Consider the following 20158-nt stretch of genomic DNA (forward strand, 5'->3'; position numbering starts at 1 on the left):
ATGTCTTTCCAAGAAACCTTGCAATTTTCGAGCACGGAACGGTCCATATTACTAAGCTTGAAGCAGCACTGGAGCAATTCGGAGTTCCTCCGGTCATGGGATTTGAATTCTTCAGCATGCAATTGGTCAGGAGTTTCATGCATCAATGACAGAGTGACAGAGCTAAATCTTGGAGAAAAGAACATTACTGGAACAATTCCATCAAGAATATGTCAGCTCAAGAACCTTACCTTGATTGATCTCTTTAACAACAACATATCAGGAACTATACCAGTAAGCCTGAAAGATTGTTTAAAGCTACAACATTTGGACTTGTCCCATAATTCTTTGAGAGATAGGATTCCAGATGAGTTGTTCGGGATGAAACAATTACTCAATTTATATCTTAATGGTAACATGTTGTCTGGTGAGATGCCAAAACAAATACAAGCATACCAACTGCAAAATCTTAATCTCTCTGAGAACTACCTGAATGGTTCGATACCAGAAGATATTAGGAACTTGAAAAATCTTGAGAAACTGGACCTGTCACATAATTCTCTAAGTGGTTCAATTACAAGCAAGCTGTTCCAATTGCACCAATTGCGTCACTTGTTGCTAAGTTACAATTACTTATCCGGTGTAATACCTAATGCAATGGACGTGTTTAGTTTGTATGATATGGATCTTTCTCATAACCAATTGACTGGTTCTATACCAAAGGGACTTGGAGATTTACCTGGATTGGATGCTTTGGATTTGTCGTATAATCAGTTATCAGGAGACATTTCAGAAAGTACAGAACATCTTGGACTAGAACTACTTTAAGGCTTTGTTCCAACAAATTCTCAGGGAGAATTTCTACTGAATTTGTGAAGCTAACACATTTTGAGAATTGCTTTGCCGAGTCCAATCTTTGCTCTACATCCATCCCTGGCCTACCAAGCTGCTCCTCTGGTGATGATGACGTTCAAAAAATTTCGACACCAAAACACTTGATTATCATTATTCCTATTGTAGGAGTTGGTGTAGCTATACAGTTAACATGGATCTTTTACAGTGTCAGAAATCATTGTTGGAAAAAAAAAAGAAGCAGAATGTCAAAGATGAATTGAAGTTCGTCATTTCATTTCAAAAGTTGAAGGTGACTAAAGAGGACATCTTATCTAGCTTGAAAGACGAAAACATAATAGGAAATGGAGGATCAGGTAAGGTCTATCGAGTTGTGATCGACCAAACAGGTGAAACTTATGCTGTTAAAAGCATAGGGAATGGGAAAATATCAGGTGGAAGACCCCTTTTGGGACCCCAAAAGGAGTTCCTGGCAGAAGTCAGAACACCTGGCAGCATTCGACACAACAACATTGTCAAGCTCATCTGTTTCATCTCGAGTGCAGATAGAAACCTTCTAGTCTATGAATACTTTGAGCAACAAAGCCTGGACAAATGGCTTCACAGAAAGAAAAGAGCAATATCACCAGGTCAAATTAGTACCCCGGCCGTGGATTGGCAAAAGAGATTAAAAATAGCCACTGCTGCAGCTCAAGGACTATGCTATATGCACCATGATTGTACTCGAACCATCATTCATAGAGACATTAAGTCCAGCAATATCCTTCTGGACTCAGAATTCAATGCAAAAATAGCAGATTTCGGACTAGCAAAAATACTAGCCAGGCAGGATGACAATCCTGAGACAGCTTCTGCTATTGCTGGAACTTTTGGTTACATTGCACCAGGTGCATTACAGTTCAAGTCTCTATTTTCACCTCTTGAAATTTTTTAAATGAAGTTATCCAATTCTAATATATTAATTTAATATTTGGTTAACAGAGTATGCCTCGACATTCAAAGTGAATGTAAAGACTGATATCTATAGCTTCGGAGTGGTGCTATTAGAATTGACAACAGGGAGAGAACCCATTCTCAGAGAGGACCAAATGAATCTAGCACAATGGGCTCAAAAGTGTCACAGAGAGGGGAATTCCGAGGCCCTCGATGAAGAAGTCATGGAAACAAGTAATTTGGAACAAATGAGAGGTGTTTTTAAACTCGGACTGATGTGTACTGGAGCATCACCAACTGGTAGGCCGTCAATGAAGGAGGTCTGCAACATTCTTCAAAGCTTTAGAGACCCCATATTTTGAGAGTATAGAATGTATAGTCTTACATAGTTGTAATTTTTTAACAGAATGAGAAAGTCGTGTTGTAACGATTTCTTCCAGCGATGTATATAGTAATAGTCAATGGTTTCTCAACATTCAACTTCACCAATACTAAGGAAACTGTCATATTTATTTGTTAATGTAATTTTTTGTAAAGCCTTCTCATGATACGTGGGGATAATCTTGTAGGAAGTCTAGTTCTGTTAGTTAAGTTGAATGGTATCTCCCATTCTGGAAAGAGGTGGAAGGGCTAGTTGGCTGTAAGGCCCCCTTTCCTTTTGTTGTTGTAACCAGTGTTTTAAAAGGCAAGTTTGGGAAGCGCCTCGGGACTCACCCTAGGGCGGGGCACTGGCGAAACGCATCAAAGCTCTCGTGTGGGGCTAAGTTCTGTGAGGCTTATGCCTTAAGCGCCCGACTGTACGCCCTAAACACGCCTAACGCCCAACGCTCAGGGCTCGCCTAACAGTTTTTACACAAATTATGTGCCAAATTTCTTAATTAACACAGTTGATTCTCATAATTCCTTAATAAATGAATGATGCTTAATAGTTTTTTTATCTATAGAAATAAGAAGATTGAGTAACTCAAACAACATGTCGTAGTAATGCATATTTACTGGTATAGTTCCTAAAATGTTGTTGTTGGAGAGATCAATAAAGGTAAGGTTCTTGAGCTGACATAATATTGTTGATGGAATTGTTCCACCAATTTTCTTTCCTTCAAGATGTAGCTCTGTCAGTATCCTGTCATTCATGCATGAAACTCCTGACCAATTGCATGCTGAAGAATTTAAATTCCATGACTGGAGAACTCCGAATCCCTCCAGTGTTGTTTCAATTTTAGCAATACGGACTGTTCTGCGCTTGAAAATAGTAAATTTTTTGGGAAAGATGGGCTGATTAGGATGAAAAAAATGAGGAAGAACATTTGCATTTTACAGGAAAAACTGTTAGAGCTTGTTTGGAGCATTTTGCGGGAAAATTGATGGTGATGAAGTCATTCGAGCCACCATGAACTTAATAAAGAATTCATACTTCAACAATAAATAAAGGTCATCCAAGTCAACGTATTTATTTCACTTTCAAGTAACTTCAATTTTGCGTTACTTAGGGTGGAAGCTGCACTCATGTGCTTCCCTAATAAACAACATAAGAAATAAATTAGTGTGAAAGGCCATCAAGCCAGGATCCATTGGCTAGTTGTCTCTTTTTAGCGTCTAGTATGAGTTGTAAATCATTTGTTCATTTAACAGATGACCCACTGCACTTTACAGTAATATGTGCTTTACCGGAAAAAAAAAGGTAATATTTTTGTTATAATTGAGAAATTTGCTGGTGCTAGTGGCAAACGGTTCAATACTCGATAGATAATTGGTCCGCCATTTATCATTTTAAAGAAGAAGGTAACATGAAAATCGCCTATTACTCAACCTGTAGATGCAATTAGATCTATTCTTCAATGCACAACGTGAATGCTTATGGTTATAATCATAGAAAGAATATTACCAATAAAATCCGACTCCCATTAATAATTTCCAACAGTTTTATACAATTGATAAAAGCTGAAAGTTCTTGTGACCAACTTCCATGGACCATTGACTAGATATTCATTAATTATCTAGGCTAACTTATTTGGAAAATGGAAATGTCGTTAAACTTTGTCTACTCTTCAAATTCTTTAATAGGTGTCAATAAGAATGGACTTTTATTACTCCGACTTGTTATAATTAGTTTGGTTTTATCCTGTTACGATGTGAAGTAATCAAAACTCACCCTGACTAATTGTTCTAGCTTGGAAGGAGAATGATGATTTGAATCAACAAGGACATACTTCACATACTCTAAAGTTGTGGTAAATTTAACTACAAAAAATTCTGACGGAGTGGTGGATGTGAAAAAGTTTATTGAATTGGTGTCGAGTCTAATTAGATTTGTTTGGACCCTCGAGCATGTATTTATGAATTTAAACATAACACATTCTGGAACAATTTATTGAATTGGTGTCAAGTCTAACTAGATTTGTTCTGACCCTCGAGCATGTATCTATGAATTTAAACATCCCAAGTGTTGGTCAAAATGGCAATTCAACATTTTTTTTTTTTTGTAGGTTTTTTTATAACACCCATGTTAGAGTAAAAAATCATCAAATCACATGCAAATAATAATATGTGAATTATTCCGAGACTTATGATAGATGCACTTATAACTCCTTGTTAAAGCATTCTTAAATATATAGAAATCACATTTTTCATGATGAGTATTTTTCTCCTTTCATTACCCCCACTATTTCGAGAATTCATTAAAATTTTCTAATCATAAAAATATATCACACATTAATAAAAAGTATTAGGTAAAAAATTATTTTACCTTTTCATCTTGAGTGGAGCAAGTAAGAAACTACCTTTTCATCTTGAGTGGAGCAAGTAAAAAACTACTTTACCTTTTGATCTCCTAAAGTGAAAGCTGTTGAAATGAAATGGCTTGTTGAGATCTCACCTTGATTCCGCGCATTTTTCAACTGTAGCCATGATTAATTCTCCTTAAAATTATTGGTGAAAATATAATAAATTACAATTGAAGATAAAATAAATAAATATTTAGTCTGAGGTGTGGATACTCCGCTCTCTTTAAGGAGATTCAAACCCATTGCAATATAATTTTTGTTAGGGTCAAGTTTTTATGAATACAATTTTACTTGTGTAGGTGAATTGCACAAGGATTAATACAAGCCCACAAATCAGCCCCAACAAGATGGAAGCCCACAAAACAGCTCCAACGAGCTGGGCTCACTCAAGTGAAGCCTTCTTAACCCTAATGGAATAACAGCTCACACCCAGCTGTACCAAATCATTCAAGAAAGGAAACGATACCTTCAGCATTATTTTCAAGTGTTCCAACGAAGGAAAGGGCATCTCCAACATTAAAAGGCAGATCTCGTGAAGTGTAACAATCTTATGATTGACAATCTTCGCCTCAACGCACAAGGAAAGCAAGAACGGCTCCAGCCTTATTCTTGGAAATAGAATCGATAATTTCTATTTCCAAAGATCAAAACCCTTGGGTTGATCTCTCTGCAAACAGCTATAAGAGGGGCTACCTCACAAACCTATATTCTATGCTTAGTCTCATTCTCCCAATACTCTACTTTACTTTTCATAAGCATTGTATGTCTGAGTGATTTATAGTGTAAGAAAAAAAGAAAGGAGAGTTATAATATAGTTGTGAGGCTTTGTATAAAAAAGATTAAGAGCGATTGAGTGTAGACGTAGGAGCTTCATTAAAACCTCGATTGTACCAAACCTTTAACTAAGAGTGCGCAGATCACCCTTGCAACCCAAGGGGACTGGACTAGGATTCACATTGAATCTGAACCAGTATAAAACTTCTGTGTCATTTACCTTCTGCATTTTACGCTTTGTGTTTTCTGAGCAAGCAGTCGACTACTGGTCTAACCTAGTCGACTACCAGAACGAAAAATTTACAATTCACCCCCCCCCCCCCCTTTGCACTTTCAATTGGTATCAGAGCAAGGTCTCACTTTCAGTTGCTTAACCGCACGTGAGAAAAGATCAAATGGCTGGATATCAAATTCCTGGAGCAATATTGCAAGATGGGCACTCAACAACAAGACCACCATACTTCAATGGTGAGCAGTATTGTCATTGGAAAGAGAGGTTCAGAATATTTGTGCAATCAACATTATCAAGCACGGATTGTGATTAAGAAAGGGCCCAAACCCATTCCAAACACCAAAGACCGAAAACAAGGAAGACACGGATACTTCAACAATAGATCTAGAATCACATGACATTACCAAAGAACAACATGAGACACTGCAAATAAACGCCAGGGAAATAGCCTTGCTTTACTGTGCCGTAAGTGGAGAGGAGTATGCAAAAATTTCAAATTGTGATACCGCCAAAGAAATGTGGGATAAGCTTGAGGTCACTTATGAAGGAACGTCAAAGGTAAGAGAAACAAAAATTGATGCTCTAAGACACGATTATGAAGCCTTCATGATGAAGGACGATGAAAACATTGAATCAATGTTCACAAGATTGACAAGATCATTGGAGAACTAAAATCCCTTGGGGTAACTTACACCAACTCTCAACAAGTAAGAAAGCTTGTTAGAAGTCTACCAAAAACTTGGGAAACCAAAGCAATTGTCTTGGAAGATGGAAATCTGGATAAATTCACTTATGATGAGTTAAGAGGAAATCGACGACAAAGATTCGAAAAAAATCACATTCAAAGATATCGAAAGATGAAAAGAAGAAAGTGATTGCTTTCAAGGCTCAAGTTGAAGAATACGATGATGACTTTAAAGAAGAAGAAGTTGCCATGATTTCCCGATACATGTGATAGAAGCCATGAGACGATCAAGAAATAATAGAAAAGGAAGTCTAAACTTTAGAAAAGGTAAAGGCCTCAAGGCGAGTCAAAGAATGATGGGAAGTGTTATGAGTGTGGAAAATATGGGCATATAGCTTCGAATGTCCCGAAACAAGAAAGAAGCCAACTAGAGGCTATCAAAAACAAAGAGCCTTCAGTAGTTGGAGTGAAGACGAAATCTCAGATGAAGAATCAGAAGAAATTGAAAATGTGTGTTTCATGGCTCTCGGAGAAAGCAGTAAGGTAAGTTCTCATCCCTGCTCCAAATGTGAAGAAACTCAAGAATTATTAGATCAAACTCTTGTAGACCTAAATAATGTCTTTGATGAATATAGGAAATTGAAGAGAGAGAAGGGAGTGGGAGTCAAAATTAGAAATGCGAGAAAAAAGAAAAAAATTCTTTTCAAAATGAAGTTTACAATTTACAATCCAAACTAGATACTTTCTTTGAATTCTTCCAGTCACGGTTATACCAAGTCAAACCAGTCAACTGATGAAAATAAGTCTACTGGGAAAAGGGTCTTGCCAATGACTGGAAATCATAAAATAAAAACAACTACTATTTTAAAAACTGATAAGTCAACTAGAACCTCTAAGTCGACTGAAAAAAGGCCTGGAGTACATAGGTCAATCAATCCGTGTAAAAAAGAAGGAAAATTCTTTCAAACATGCTTCTGTTGTGGAAAACTTGGCCATAATTATCATAACCGTAGATTTCATTTTCAAATGAACTCGGACGGGTATGGAAACCCAAGAAAACTAATTGCGTGGAAACTAACCATCAAGGACCCGGGAACCCTGGGTACCTAAACAAGAGTAAAATTACGTCTTGCGGGAACTCCACAAGAAAAAGAAAGGGAAATGGTATCTAGATAGTGCGTGTTCAAGACATATGACGAACGACAAAAGTCTATTCAAATCAGTCGCTGACTTTAATGAAGGATTAGTGACTTTTGGAGACAACTCAACTGGAACCGTAATCGGTATTGGTACTATCACTTTTGATAACTCTTGTGATATTTCTAATGTTTGGTTGGTAAAGGGGCTTAAATACAATCTCTTAAGTGTAAGTCAGCTATGCGATTCTGATCTTGAGGTAAGGTTTAGTAAAACAGGCTGTGTCATAGAGGACTCCTCTGGGATAAAAATTCTTCCTGGAAGCAGAAACAAAAATGTGTATACTCTGGACTCTGTCAAAAATCCTACAGGTCATATATGTCTGGCTTCAATGGGTGAAGATCCGTGGATGTGGCACAAGAAGCTTGGTCATGCAAGTATGCGCCTAATTCAGAAACTGGCGAGACTTGATCTTGTAATAGGATTGCCAAAACTCAATTACACCAAAGATCATATATGCGATTCGTGTCAAAAAGGTAAACAAACTAGAAACTCCTTCAATTCTAAAGATATTATGTCTACATCTAAACCTTTGCAGCTGCTTCATATGGATCTTGTTGGTCCTACTAGAACTGCTAGCATTGGAGGAAAAAGTTCAGCGTGAGAAAGGATATTACATCACCTCCATTCGAAGTGATCACGGGGGAGAATTTAAAAACAAAGCTTTTGAAGAATCTGCAATGACCAAGGATACACACACAATTTCTCCTCACCTCGATCTCCGCAACAAAATGGTGTGGTTAAACGGAAGAACAGAACCCTTCAGGATATGGCAAGAACAATGATCGTAGAAACAAACTTACCACATCACTTTTGGGTGAAGCAGTAAGTACAAAGTGTGTCATATTCTAAACCGATGTCTAATTAGACCAATTCTCAAGAAAGCTGAGATGAGCTCGGGTCGGTAAGAAACCGAATGTTAGTTACTTTCATCCTTTTGGATGTAAGTGTTTTGTTCACAATAATGGAAAGGAAAACCTTGGTAAGTTTGATCCTCGCCGTTGATGAAGGTATATTTCTTGGCTATTCACCCACTAGTAGATCCTATAGAATTTATAATAAACGTACTTTATCTATTGAAGAGTCTATTCATGTCGTATTTGATGATACTAATCCCATGGCCGAGACAAGAAAAATTGCAGATGAAGAAGACAGTCAAATATCTACTGCGGTGGCTACAGGACCCACTGAAGAAAAGGCATCCTATGAGTCGACTTCTGAAACACCTCAGTCGACTGATGTTACTATTGGAGCAATCCCAAATGAATGGAGAAGCGAACCTGACTATCCAAAGAAATTTGTTATTGGAGACATCAGTGAAGGGATGAAAACTAGAGCATCAAGTAAGAACAATGTAAATCTGGCTCTTATCTCTCAATATGAACCCAAGAAAATTGGTGACACCTTAAAAGATGAATATTGGGTAAAAGCTATGAAAGAGGAACTTGAACAGTTTGAAAAGAACAAGGTATGGAGTCTAGTTCCCAAACCTGAAGATGCATCAATCGTGGGCACAAAGTGGGTATAAGTTAAATGAGGCCGGGCAAGTAGTTCGAAACAAAGCCCGACTCATTGCTCAAGGATACTCACAACAGGAAGGAGTTGACTATGATGAAACATTTTCTCGTTGTTGCGTGTTAGAATCCATTAGAATTTTGCTTGCATATGCCTCTTTTAAGAAATTCAAACTCTTTCAATTGGATGTCAAAAGTGCTTTTCTAAATGGGTTCATTGAAGAAGTATATGTCAAACAACCACCAGGTTTTGAAAATCCAAAATTTCCCTATCACGTTTTTAAATTAACTAAGGCTTTATATGGTCTTAAACAAGCTCCACGGGCATGGTATGATCGTTTGAGCTCCTTCTTGGTAAGTCACGGTTTTATCAGAGGAAAGATCGATACAACCCTTTTTATTAAAAGATCTTCTTTAGGAAATCTTATTATACAAATTTATGTTGATGATATTATTTTTGGAAGCTTTAACCCCTCTATGTGCAAAGAATTCTCTGATCTTATGCAAAGCGAGTTCGAAATGAGTATGATGGGAGAATTAAAATTCTTTTTGGGCCTACAAATTCATCAAATCGACGGTGGAATATTTATCGCAAGCAAAGTATGCCAAGGAACTTGTTCAAAATTTTGGAATGTCGACTCAAAAGCTATGGGAACTCCAATGAGTCCTACTTGTACTCTTGATAAGGATGAGGGCAGAAAACTGTTGATGAAACTAAGTATCGCGAAAGTATAATTGGCTCATTGTTTTTTACCTAACCGCGGCCGACCGTATATTATGTTTAGTGTGTGCAAAGCGCTAGATTTCAAGCTGCTCCAAAGGAATCTCATCTTACTGTTGTCAAACGTATCATTAGATACCTTCATGGCACAACTAATTATGGTTTATGGTATCCTAACACAAATGATTTTACACTTGAAGGTTTTTCGACGATGCCGACTTTCATGTGATAAAGATGATAGAAAAAGTACCATGGTACTTGCCGGCTTCTAGGAAAATCCCTTATTTCCGGAATAGCAAAAACAGGGATCCGTCTCTCTATCTACCACCGAGGCCGAATATATTCGTTGGTCAATCTGCCGCACACGCCTAATTTGGATGTCTTATCAATTAAGTGATTATGACTTGTTTTTTAAACCTATCAAAATTTTTTCGTGATAATTCGAGTGCTATCGTCCGTCCAAAAATCCTGTGCATCATTCTAGGGCCAAGCATATAGATATTAAGCATCATTTTATCCGAAATCATGTGGCTCAGGGAGATTTTGAAATCACTTTTGTACACACTGAAAACCACTTTTGCTGATATTTTTACTAACCTCTACTTGAAGAACGTTTCTGCATGCTAAGAAGATCCTTGGGGATTATTGATAAATCTGTCTAATTTTTTTTTGCCATAATTTTCGGCTAATAAATCCCTTGCCATAAATTGCATGCCCATCCCAATTCTCGCCATCCCATCTTCCCATAACCGCCCCATTTTCCCATAATTACCTTTCCTTTTTACTTTCCCCATAAAACCCTCCTTTTCACCCGTCTTCCCATAAACCCCTTTTCATCTTCTTTCCCTTGTTCATCTTCTTCTCCATTTGTCTCTCTACTCTCGTCTCTTCCATGGCTAAAACTGCGAAAATCCCTCTTCTTTCCACACGCCAAAGCTCCAGACTCAAGGACGTCGGTAAGAGTCTCTCTCCTGCCCCTCATGACTCCATAACCTCCGGTGAATCCTCCTCCTCTGACGCCTCCGACTCTATTCCCATTTGTAATCTTGGAAAGCGTGCTTTTGCTGACGCTACGTTCTCCACCTCCTCCAAGAAACCCAAAATCGTTACTGATAAGCCCCTCGATCTTCGAAAAAAAATTTGGGATGACCACCATCAAGAAATCTTCTCGTCTCTTGAAGACAAAACCATCGTCTCTGGTAGGATTGTTGATCTTGACCATATGCTTTCTCTATGTTGTAAAGTAAAACCGTTATTTGTCTATCAAGGTTGGGAAAATTTTTTCAAAACCCCCCCTCATGTGTATGACACCCCTGTTCATATGTTTTATGCTAATCTTCGGTCCTCTAAGGTCAATGAACTCGAAACCATGGTTCTTGGCACCCACATTGTGCTAAATTGCTCTGTCCTTGACTCTATTCTTCGTTGCACCTGTTCTGGTTTTTCCGAACTACCCAAAAATTCCTGGCCTGAATCTCTTGAGGTGTCTTTCGATGATGTCAAGAAATCCCTTTCCAATTCCACCTCTGTTCCTGCTCAAATTGGTCCATCCAACATCTTTTTTGAAGCTCGTGTCTTTGGCCCATATGGTTGCTACTACTGTTGTACCTCGTGCTGGGTCCTAATCCACTATTTCCCATCGTGATGCTATCTTTGCCTTTTGTCTTCTCTCCAAAAAGAAAATCAATTTGTCCTCTGTCATTATCAATTACATGATTGAGTGTGCTTCAAATCCTTCTAGTCTTCCTTATGGTATGCTCATCTCTCGCATACTTGAAGTCCACAAAATTGACTTAGTCGACTATCCCATTACTCTGGTGAAGCGTGTTGTTACAACTCTAGGGCGTTTGGTAGCATGGGGTATGTTTTGAGCAATGATTCTTGGGTGCTCAAAGACGTCTATGAGGCATCTCAGCCTGGTCCTTCCACCAAGGTGAAAAAGTCAGACACTTCTGCTATCTCTTCCGAATGCTATGCCGAACTTCTCGCCAAACTCTCCTCCATGGATGACAAAATTGAGTCCATCAAAGACTTAATGGCATCCACCTTGTTTCAAATCGAGAAGATTCGTGACACGATTAAGGAGGCGGTGCCGATGTCTCTTTGCGGGTCAAACCGGATGCTATTGTCAAGGAAGCGGTCAAACTGTCCGCCAAGCTTTAAGCCGTTGTTAGCGCCATGCTCGAGCGTCTCCACCGCTCCGTTGACCGAAATGAAGGATGCTATTGTCAACACATTAGCCTATTTCCTTCGTCGTCCAGTCTTCCGCCGCCAAGAATAGTTTTTATAAATGTGCTTATTTGGTCTGTTTAAACAATGTTTTTTTGGGCCCTATGTTTTGGGACTTCTGTTTGGATGCTGTGTTTTTTTAAACCCCTTTGTGTTGTTTAGTTTTGCATTCTATCCATCCTTTCTACATGTGCTTGCTGTTTCCTTGCTTTTATTTTTTTGAGTGATGCCAAAGGGGGAGAACTATGCAGTCAACTATTCAGGGGGAGCCTACAAAGACTAGTCGACTAGTCAGGGGGAGCTTTCACCTATTCAGGGGGAGCTTCCGCTACAGGGAAGTTGACTACGTATTACTTAAAATTGTCATCCTCAAAAAGGAGGAGATTGTTAGGGTCAAGTTTTTATGATGACAATTTTACTTGTGTAGGTGAATTGCACAAGGATTAATACAAGCCCACAAATCAGCCCCAACAAGATGGAAGCCCACAAAACAGCTCCAACGAGCTGGGCTCACTCAAGTGGAGCCTTCTTAACCCTAATGGAATAACGGCTCACACCCAGCTATACCAAATCATTCAAGAAAGGAAACGATACCTTCAGCATTATTTTCAAGTGTTCCAACGAAGGAAAGGGCATCTCCAACATTAAAAGGCAGATCTCGTGAAGTGTAACAATCTTATGATTGACAATGCTGCCTCAACGCACAAGGAAAGCAGCAACAGCTCCAGCCTTATTCTTGGAAATAGAATCGATAATTTCTAGGATTCACATTGCAACCCAAGGGGACTGGACTAGGATTCACATTGAATCTGAACCAGTATAAAACTTCTGGTGTCATTTACCTTCTGCATTTTACGCTTTGTGTTTTTTGAGCAAGCAGTCGACTACTGGTTTAATCTAGTCGACTACCAGAACGAAAAATTTACAATTCACCCCCCCCCCCCCTTCTTGCACTTTCAATTTTCACTGGTCCAGCAATTACTCTTGACTTGTTCCCTGTAGTATACAATAGCCCGACAAGGTCGTGTGACCTGAACAACATCGGACTAGCCGTTGAGTCCAAAGCTACACCACAATAAATAAAAAAAAAAACAAAAAAAAAAAAAACATTCCTTCAATAAATAATACTCTATTTTTTAGAGAATAAGTTGTAGACTTAAAATATTTTTCTTTGTCTCAACTCTCCCTTTCACTACACTAACCTCAAACTAAAACCACCATACAATATTCTTTTTCATCTACGACATAATTCTTCTTATCCACTTCTTATCCATACAAACTAAAGAAGAAAGCATCCTTTATATAGGTATAAGATTTCTTCCATATAGTAAATGCCAAGATTGTGAATAATAATTTGAGGTGAAGTGGGTAATTAGTAAGAGAAAAATGGGAAGAAGATGTCATAGTGGTTACATGAATAAATGACCACTTTCTTCAATTTATGTCCACTAATATATCATGCACTTTAATATTTTAATTTTAATATTAAATGCACATATAACTCCAACACCATATGTGTCAACAACGGGATGCTGCTTTATTTGGAATATCAATAATTGGAACTAGTTTAGGCGGCATGCAGTATCAATTTCCAAGAACCCGTAAGTCTAAGGTAGAAATAACAGTAGAAGTTGTGTCTTCTAATTGGTTGAATCCAAGTACGGTTTAGTAATAAAATATGAGGTTGAGTTCGGCAGTAAGGGTGTGGATTCTTTGGGTTAAATGATAATGTGAACTTCAATGGGTGGGTTACCCTTATTGTTGTGTTTTCTTCTTAGATCTCATGACAAATTAACGGTAGTTTGATCAAGTGTAGTTGAATTAGTTAGCTTAAATTGAAGGTCGAGGTGAGTGGTGACTTGACCCTTGACTTGTTTTTATCATCGACATGATTTAAATCTTTTTTATTTTTCATCTATGAATACTTTGAGAAACAAAGCCTGGACAAATGGCTTCACAGAAAGAAAAGAGCAATATCACCAGGTCAAATTAGTACCCCGGCCCTGGATTGGCAAAAGAGATTAAAAATAGCCACTGCTGCAGCTCAAGGACTATGCTGTATGCACCATGATTGTACTCGAACCATCATTCATAGAGACATTAAGTCCAGCAATATCCTTCTGGACTCAGAATTCAATGCAAAAATAGCAGATTTCGGACTAGCAAAAATACTAGCCAGGCGGGATGACAATCCTGAGACAGCTTCTGCTATTGCTGGAACTTTTGGTTACATTGCACCAGGTGCATTACAGTTCAAGTCTCTATTTTCACCTCTTGAAATTTTTTAAATGAAGTTATCCAATTCTAATATATTAATTTGATATTTGGTTAACAGAGTATGCCTCGACATTCAAAGTGAATGTAAAGACTGATATCTATAGCTTCTGAGTGGTGCCATTAGAATTGACAACAGGGAGAGAACCCATTCTCAGAGAGGACCAAATGAATCTAGCACAATGGGCTCAAAAGTGTCACAGAGAGGGGAATTCCGAGGCCCTCGATGAAGAAGTCATGGAAACAAGTAATTTGGAACAAATGAGAGGTGTTTTTAAACTCGTGCTGATGTGTACTGGAGCATCACCATCTGGCAGGCCGTCAATGAAGGAGGTCTGCAACATTCTTCAAAGCTTTAGAGACCCCATATTTTGAGAGTATAGAATGTATAGTCTTACATAGTTGTAATTTTTTAACTCAATGAGAAAGTCATGTTGTAACGATTTCTTCCAGCAATGTATATAGTAATAGTCAATGCTTTCTCAACATTCAACTTCACCAATACTAAGGAAACTGTCATTGTAATTTTTTGTAAAGCCTTCTCATGATACGTGGGGATAATCTTGTAGGAAGTCAGTTCTGTTAGTTAAGTTGAATGGTATCTCCCATTCTGGAAAGGGATGGAAGGGCTAGTTGGCCTTTTGTTGTTGTAACCAGTGTTTTAAAAGGCAGTTTTGGGACGCGCCTCGGGACCCGCCCTAGGGCGGGGCACTGGCGAAACGCATCGAAGCTCTCATGTGGGGCTAAGTTCTGTGAGGCTTATGCCTTAAGCGCCCGACTGTACGCCCTAAACACACCTAACGCCCAACGCTCAGGGCTCGCCTAACAGTTCTTACACAAATTATGTGTCAAATTTCTTAATTAACACAGTTGACCCTCATAATTCCTTAATAAATGAATGATGCTTAATAGTTTTTTCATCTATAGAAATAAGAAGATTGAGTAACTCAAACAACATGTCGTAGTAATGCATATTTACTATTTGAGAACACCGTGAGGGTGAATATCACTTAGCATTTCTTTTAAAAATAAATAGTGTACATCTTCACTTGTCATTGGTCAGCATGTTTTTCTCCATGTCTCAAAATTATCATATTTTATTATTTTGCTATTTGAAATCCAAAATGCTCCACCACTAACATTATGTCATGTCGAGCCCAACTTAACTTTTCACAACTATATACGAAATCCATCCTCGTACATCTTGCAACCTTATCTTGATGAGCATGTCAGATACCAATTGTTCCCTTCATATAGCGGAGATTGATCCATCCAAATTCTCTTCCTCCCGCCTTCATCCCCTAGAACAATCAAGTACTCTTACCATAATCCCGTAAGAAACCTTACTTTCCCACGCCTTAACACATAAGTCGCCCCTCACGTCCTTATTATCAACTTCTCTTCTTCATTACACACGGTCACTATCCTTTCGCCAAATCCGAAGATCCTTACCAAACTTACACTCGTTCCCATACATCGACGTCTAATACACTGCCACTGCTGAATCGTGACCTTCCATGGGTACACTCGTGCCACGTAAACTATCATAATACTTTTGACGACGCTGAAACTTTCCAAACCCAATCTCGAGCAAGTCATTCTTGTTAAACCGTAGATCTTTGCGACTTTTGAGCAACCAATCGCTGAAAACATAGAGATCATGCGGTCCTCTGTATTATCACTTCCATCTTTCCATGAATATCACAAAATAAGAGTCTCAATCCCCACCCCACAGAACCGAAACTTCAAGTCATTCTTGGAAACTGAACTTGGGTCATGCTTTCGTACCAAAATAACACATCTAGTACCTTACCGTGCCACGTAGTATCAAATTGCTCGCATAAGAAATTTCGAACGAGTTCCCACCTTCCGTGGGTGATTAAGACAAGGAAATTCATATACCAATTCGAATGAAGTAGCACGAAAGGAATGAAATAATTAGAAGTTTCCTAAATGTCCTATAGCCTCTCGCAGATAAGTACGGAGCTCATCATACCGATCCACAAGACTGTACTAGACATGCTCTTGTACTTGTAAGACCGGGTAACCTAGGGCTCTGATACCAACTTGTCACGACCCAACTTGTAGGTCAAGTGGGCACCCACGCCAATCCCCTGGTGGGCGAACCCTTCCCTTATTCAACATTCAAATTAAGCATACTAAAAGAAACAGAACTTTCTGGCATTCTCCATATCATATAAAGTATATAAGTGCGGAAATATAAAAACTACCTAAGGAATCTGGTCAAGTCGCAGTACAAGAGCTACTAAGTAAGTGCATAAGTCTGAATAGTAGAAGTACATCAAGTCTGAACAATTCTGTCTCGAATACAAGGGATATATATCATGATAGAAAAGTTTTTCGGGTAGTGGATCGGAAAATGGATCACCTTGTAAACTCCAATTGACTGCCTCGGGAAACTCACACGCGAGGACCTGGCGTGGAATCTGTAACAAACTCTGCACTCAGAAAATAATGCAGCAAGGTAGCATCAGTACAAACAACAAGTACTGGTAAGCATCATAGGCCGACTAAGATTAGCTCACGCATATAAAACACAGAATCAGACAAGATAAGCAAACAGGCACAAACATCCACACAGATCACAAATGATCAATAGCCGAGTCATAGCCTATGGTGAAGCACCTAAACACAAGTACGCCAAGTCTTTCACTGTTTCCTCAAAATAGCCACAACACAAGTACACCTACAAATCTGATCAATAGATGTAAAATGAGATGATGGTGTATGCACTGCAACGAGATGGATGTCAATGCAATGCAATGGCCAATAACACGACCTGTACACACATGCTTCGGAAGGAATCTCGTCATCTCGGCAGTCATGACCCGCGGGTGACCCATGGTGTCCATGTACCAGTCACTCCGCACAAAGCCCAGATGTGACTTTCATCTTTCACTTTCATAAATCCAGCCACTCCGCACAAAGCCCAAAGGTGACTTTCATCTTTCACTTTCATAAATTTTTTCCAAAGTCTCTTTTTCCATCAATTGTTCCATGATTCTTTTATCACACTGTTTTTCCACAACATTGCCATCATGCATGAATGTATGAATGCAAGAATGAGATATCAATGAATCAAAAGCCAATGAATATGCTATGGAGATCATAAAGCACCATAAGTCATAAACAAGACTCTCATAAATCACAACAACCATAGAAATGGGAACAACACAGAGTTTCAATCATCATAGTGAATCTATCACCTCACATCACCCAATCATATTAATAAGTACACCACATGCCACAGTGCGTAAAATAACGGCGACAAGCCCACATAATCAGAAGTCATACCGACCTAAGAGTATATCTATCCCAACATCATGTTCGAAAACCTAGTCATGCTTTCTCCCCTTAATTCTACGCATACATACGTTTCACTAATCAAAGTCTAACTAAGGTAAGCTGTAACCTACCTCAATGCCGAGCTGGTGCAACGAACAATCAAATGTGAGCCTTGCCCTTGCTTCTGAATAATCGAAGTCTAGTCAACATTGTAATCTAAGTTAGAAAAGGAGATTAATGATACCCATATTGCTATAGACTTATTCGAATCGAAGATTAGACTTTAAAAGAGGGCCCATAAGGGCAAAATGGGAATTTCAAGAATGAAAATGGTAATCCAACGTTCTAGAAGTTCAATTCTACTTTCCAATTTCTAATTTAGCTCAAGTATTGATCAATTTCATCATTCAATGCAAAACCCCCAAATTAGGCATAAACCCTAGCTTTTCCTTATTTAATTTCTTAACTCAAATGGAAGATTCAAGCCTACTAGTTACTAACTAATGAAATTCCATGCTTAGATTAGACAAATCCATTAATTAATCTCACATTTAAAGCCTAAAATTCAAATAACAAAATTAAGGTTGAGACTCATCTTCTTCAACTAACTTTCTAGATTTCCACCAAAGATTCAAGCTTAGGAAAGGTAAATAATGGAAACAAGGGGGAAAAGACTTACCCCAAGAAGAATCCACTCAGAAACACTTCAAATCGCCCTTGATACACTTTGGAGAAATAATTTTGGGAATGGGAAATGAAGGGTAACTTACGCATTTAATGAATCTGGAACAGTGTCTTCCGCTCCAGCTAAAGAAGTCCCGTTGCCGCGCATTCGCCTCAGCGGAATACAATCTGCTAGGGCGAATTTCTATAAAATCCACCACTTCTGCGCCGGCAGACCAAGCCTCACCGAGGCTGGTCCGCTGGGGCTCACCCAGTCTCGCTAGGGCGAGACATCAGAATCCAATAATTTCTGGTTTTTCACCAAGTTTTTCCCAAATCCCGACAATCACCCGAGACCTCCCAGATACAAAACAGATATGCACACATACATAAAAACACGCTACGGACTCACTCACGGTCTCGAAATTCCTATCGGAGGCCTATTTGACCGGGTCAACCCCCAAACGGCTAAAACCAACTTTCCAACCAATGGGACAAAATGCCCCCGACTGCCTCGGGAACCGAACCGAATATCCCACCAACTCATAATCGACCCTCTGAACCTCACGGAATCGACAGAATTCTGAAAAAGGTCCGTTTACCCAAAAGTCAACTATTGGTCAAACCTTTTCACTTTAAAGCTCTAATTCTCATAAATCACAAAAGAACTTGCCCGATGACTTCATACTGACAGGGCTCGGGGAAGGGTCAATGGGGGAAAATGGGTCAAAAGTGTCATAATGACCAAATGGGTCGTTACATCATACTAGTAAATCATGTCCTAAGCTTTGATCATGTTTTTTTTCTTCTATTAATGTACAGTATTTTTTTTATAATTTATGTGCTATTATACTATTTTACTACATTATAAAATAAAAATTTAAAGATCTGTGAGGCTTACGCTCCATGCCTTGGAGCTTACTCCTCGCCCCGTGCTAAGTAAAACGCCCCGTCTCACCCCCCACCTTTTAAAACACTGGTTGTAACCTTGATTTTGTTGCTCAATAATACAAAGGGGCGCCACTTGAAGGCATAATTGATTGATATAAAAACAATAAATAATAATCACAAGATACAGGAGAGTGTTCTTTTATAGTATTTCAGAAGATGATAATCAACCTCAAGAAGAAGAAACTTTGCATCTCAAAATGCTTAAAAAAAAGGTGTTTCAGACTACCAATTTTATTGCATCGCTCCTGCATGAAAATATACTCCATAACAAATGTGGGACTTCTCCACGTGAATCCGAATTTATTAGTTGGACCTCAATGCAAATACCAGACACCGAATGAAGAATCAAAAAGAAAAAAGAAATCCGTAACCAAGATCATTTCCAAGTCTTTGCTCCTACAGTATTCAATGCATCTTTTGATAGGAGCAAAGACAATTTTCGGAACCTATATATATCATCTGCCAGGCAAGGTGCCAGAGTAGTTCCATCCTGGTACCACTTTTTCCTCTCTTGAAAAAGATCCTTTAAGAAACTGTCTATAGTTTCTCTTGTAATGCCGGGCTTAACAACAACATGTGCCATATCGCTTGTGCAAGAAAGTTGCCAATGACGAATGAACTTATGATCATCAGGTCTTTCAAAGACAACAACAATGCTAAACTCATTGAGCATAGTGCTAATTCCTGCTTTATGAAGCCGGCCTTTCAAATATCGGGCATTTTTGTTACACATTTTGGCATCTTGTTGCAATCCGACATGGCCTTTCGTGCGTAAACTGTACCATAAGAATATCGGTGTCAAACCATTTCGACTTCCAGAAATTGTAGCATCTACTGAGGCAATATACTCAACTTTTCTTGAGAGAGTACTAACGTAATTTTTCCTCGTTATTTAAACGCCGCAAGGCATGGGACATCCCAAAAACTTGTGGCCTGAAATTGAAACACTGCCTATTGGCTTCTGGAAAGTAATTGTTTTCGCCTGTTTGTCAAATGCAACAGAGACCTAAATCACTTTCAATTTGTTCCCTTGATGGATTTTTTTTTTTTAAAGAAAAAAATGGA

General features: G+C 38.7%; 3 protein-coding genes across 3 annotated transcripts; all 3 read left to right on the plus strand.

Annotated features, from left to right (window-relative positions):
• Window positions 1-807, plus strand: LOC132031595 (LRR receptor-like serine/threonine-protein kinase GSO2). Its single transcript, XM_059421568.1, has one exon. It carries the CDS (start codon window positions 1-3, stop codon window positions 805-807), a length of 807 nt encoding a protein of 268 aa, XP_059277551.1.
• Window positions 808-1014: 207 nt separating this feature from the next.
• LOC132069232 (leucine-rich repeat receptor-like serine/threonine-protein kinase BAM3) lies at window positions 1015-2354 on the plus strand. The gene is made up of 2 exons (XM_059462644.1): window positions 1015-1718; window positions 1813-2354. The coding sequence occupies exons 1-2, from the start codon at window positions 1025-1027 to the stop codon at window positions 2124-2126; spliced, it is 1008 nt and encodes a 335-aa protein (XP_059318627.1). The 5' UTR covers window positions 1015-1024; the 3' UTR covers window positions 2127-2354.
• An 8685-nt stretch (window positions 2355-11039) lies between these two features.
• LOC132031596 (L-type lectin-domain containing receptor kinase V.4-like) lies at window positions 11040-14548 on the plus strand. Its single transcript, XM_059421569.1, has 4 exons — window positions 11040-11281; window positions 11513-11767; window positions 13839-14140; window positions 14301-14548. Exons 1-4 carry the CDS (start codon window positions 11040-11042, stop codon window positions 14546-14548), a joined length of 1047 nt encoding a protein of 348 aa, XP_059277552.1.
• The last annotated feature ends 5610 nt before the right edge of the window (window positions 14549-20158 follow it).

The sequence above is a fragment of the Lycium ferocissimum genome, chromosome 9 (genome assembly GCF_029784015.1).
Source record: "Lycium ferocissimum isolate CSIRO_LF1 chromosome 9, AGI_CSIRO_Lferr_CH_V1, whole genome shotgun sequence".
Taxonomy (NCBI): Eukaryota; Viridiplantae; Streptophyta; class Magnoliopsida; order Solanales; family Solanaceae; genus Lycium; species Lycium ferocissimum.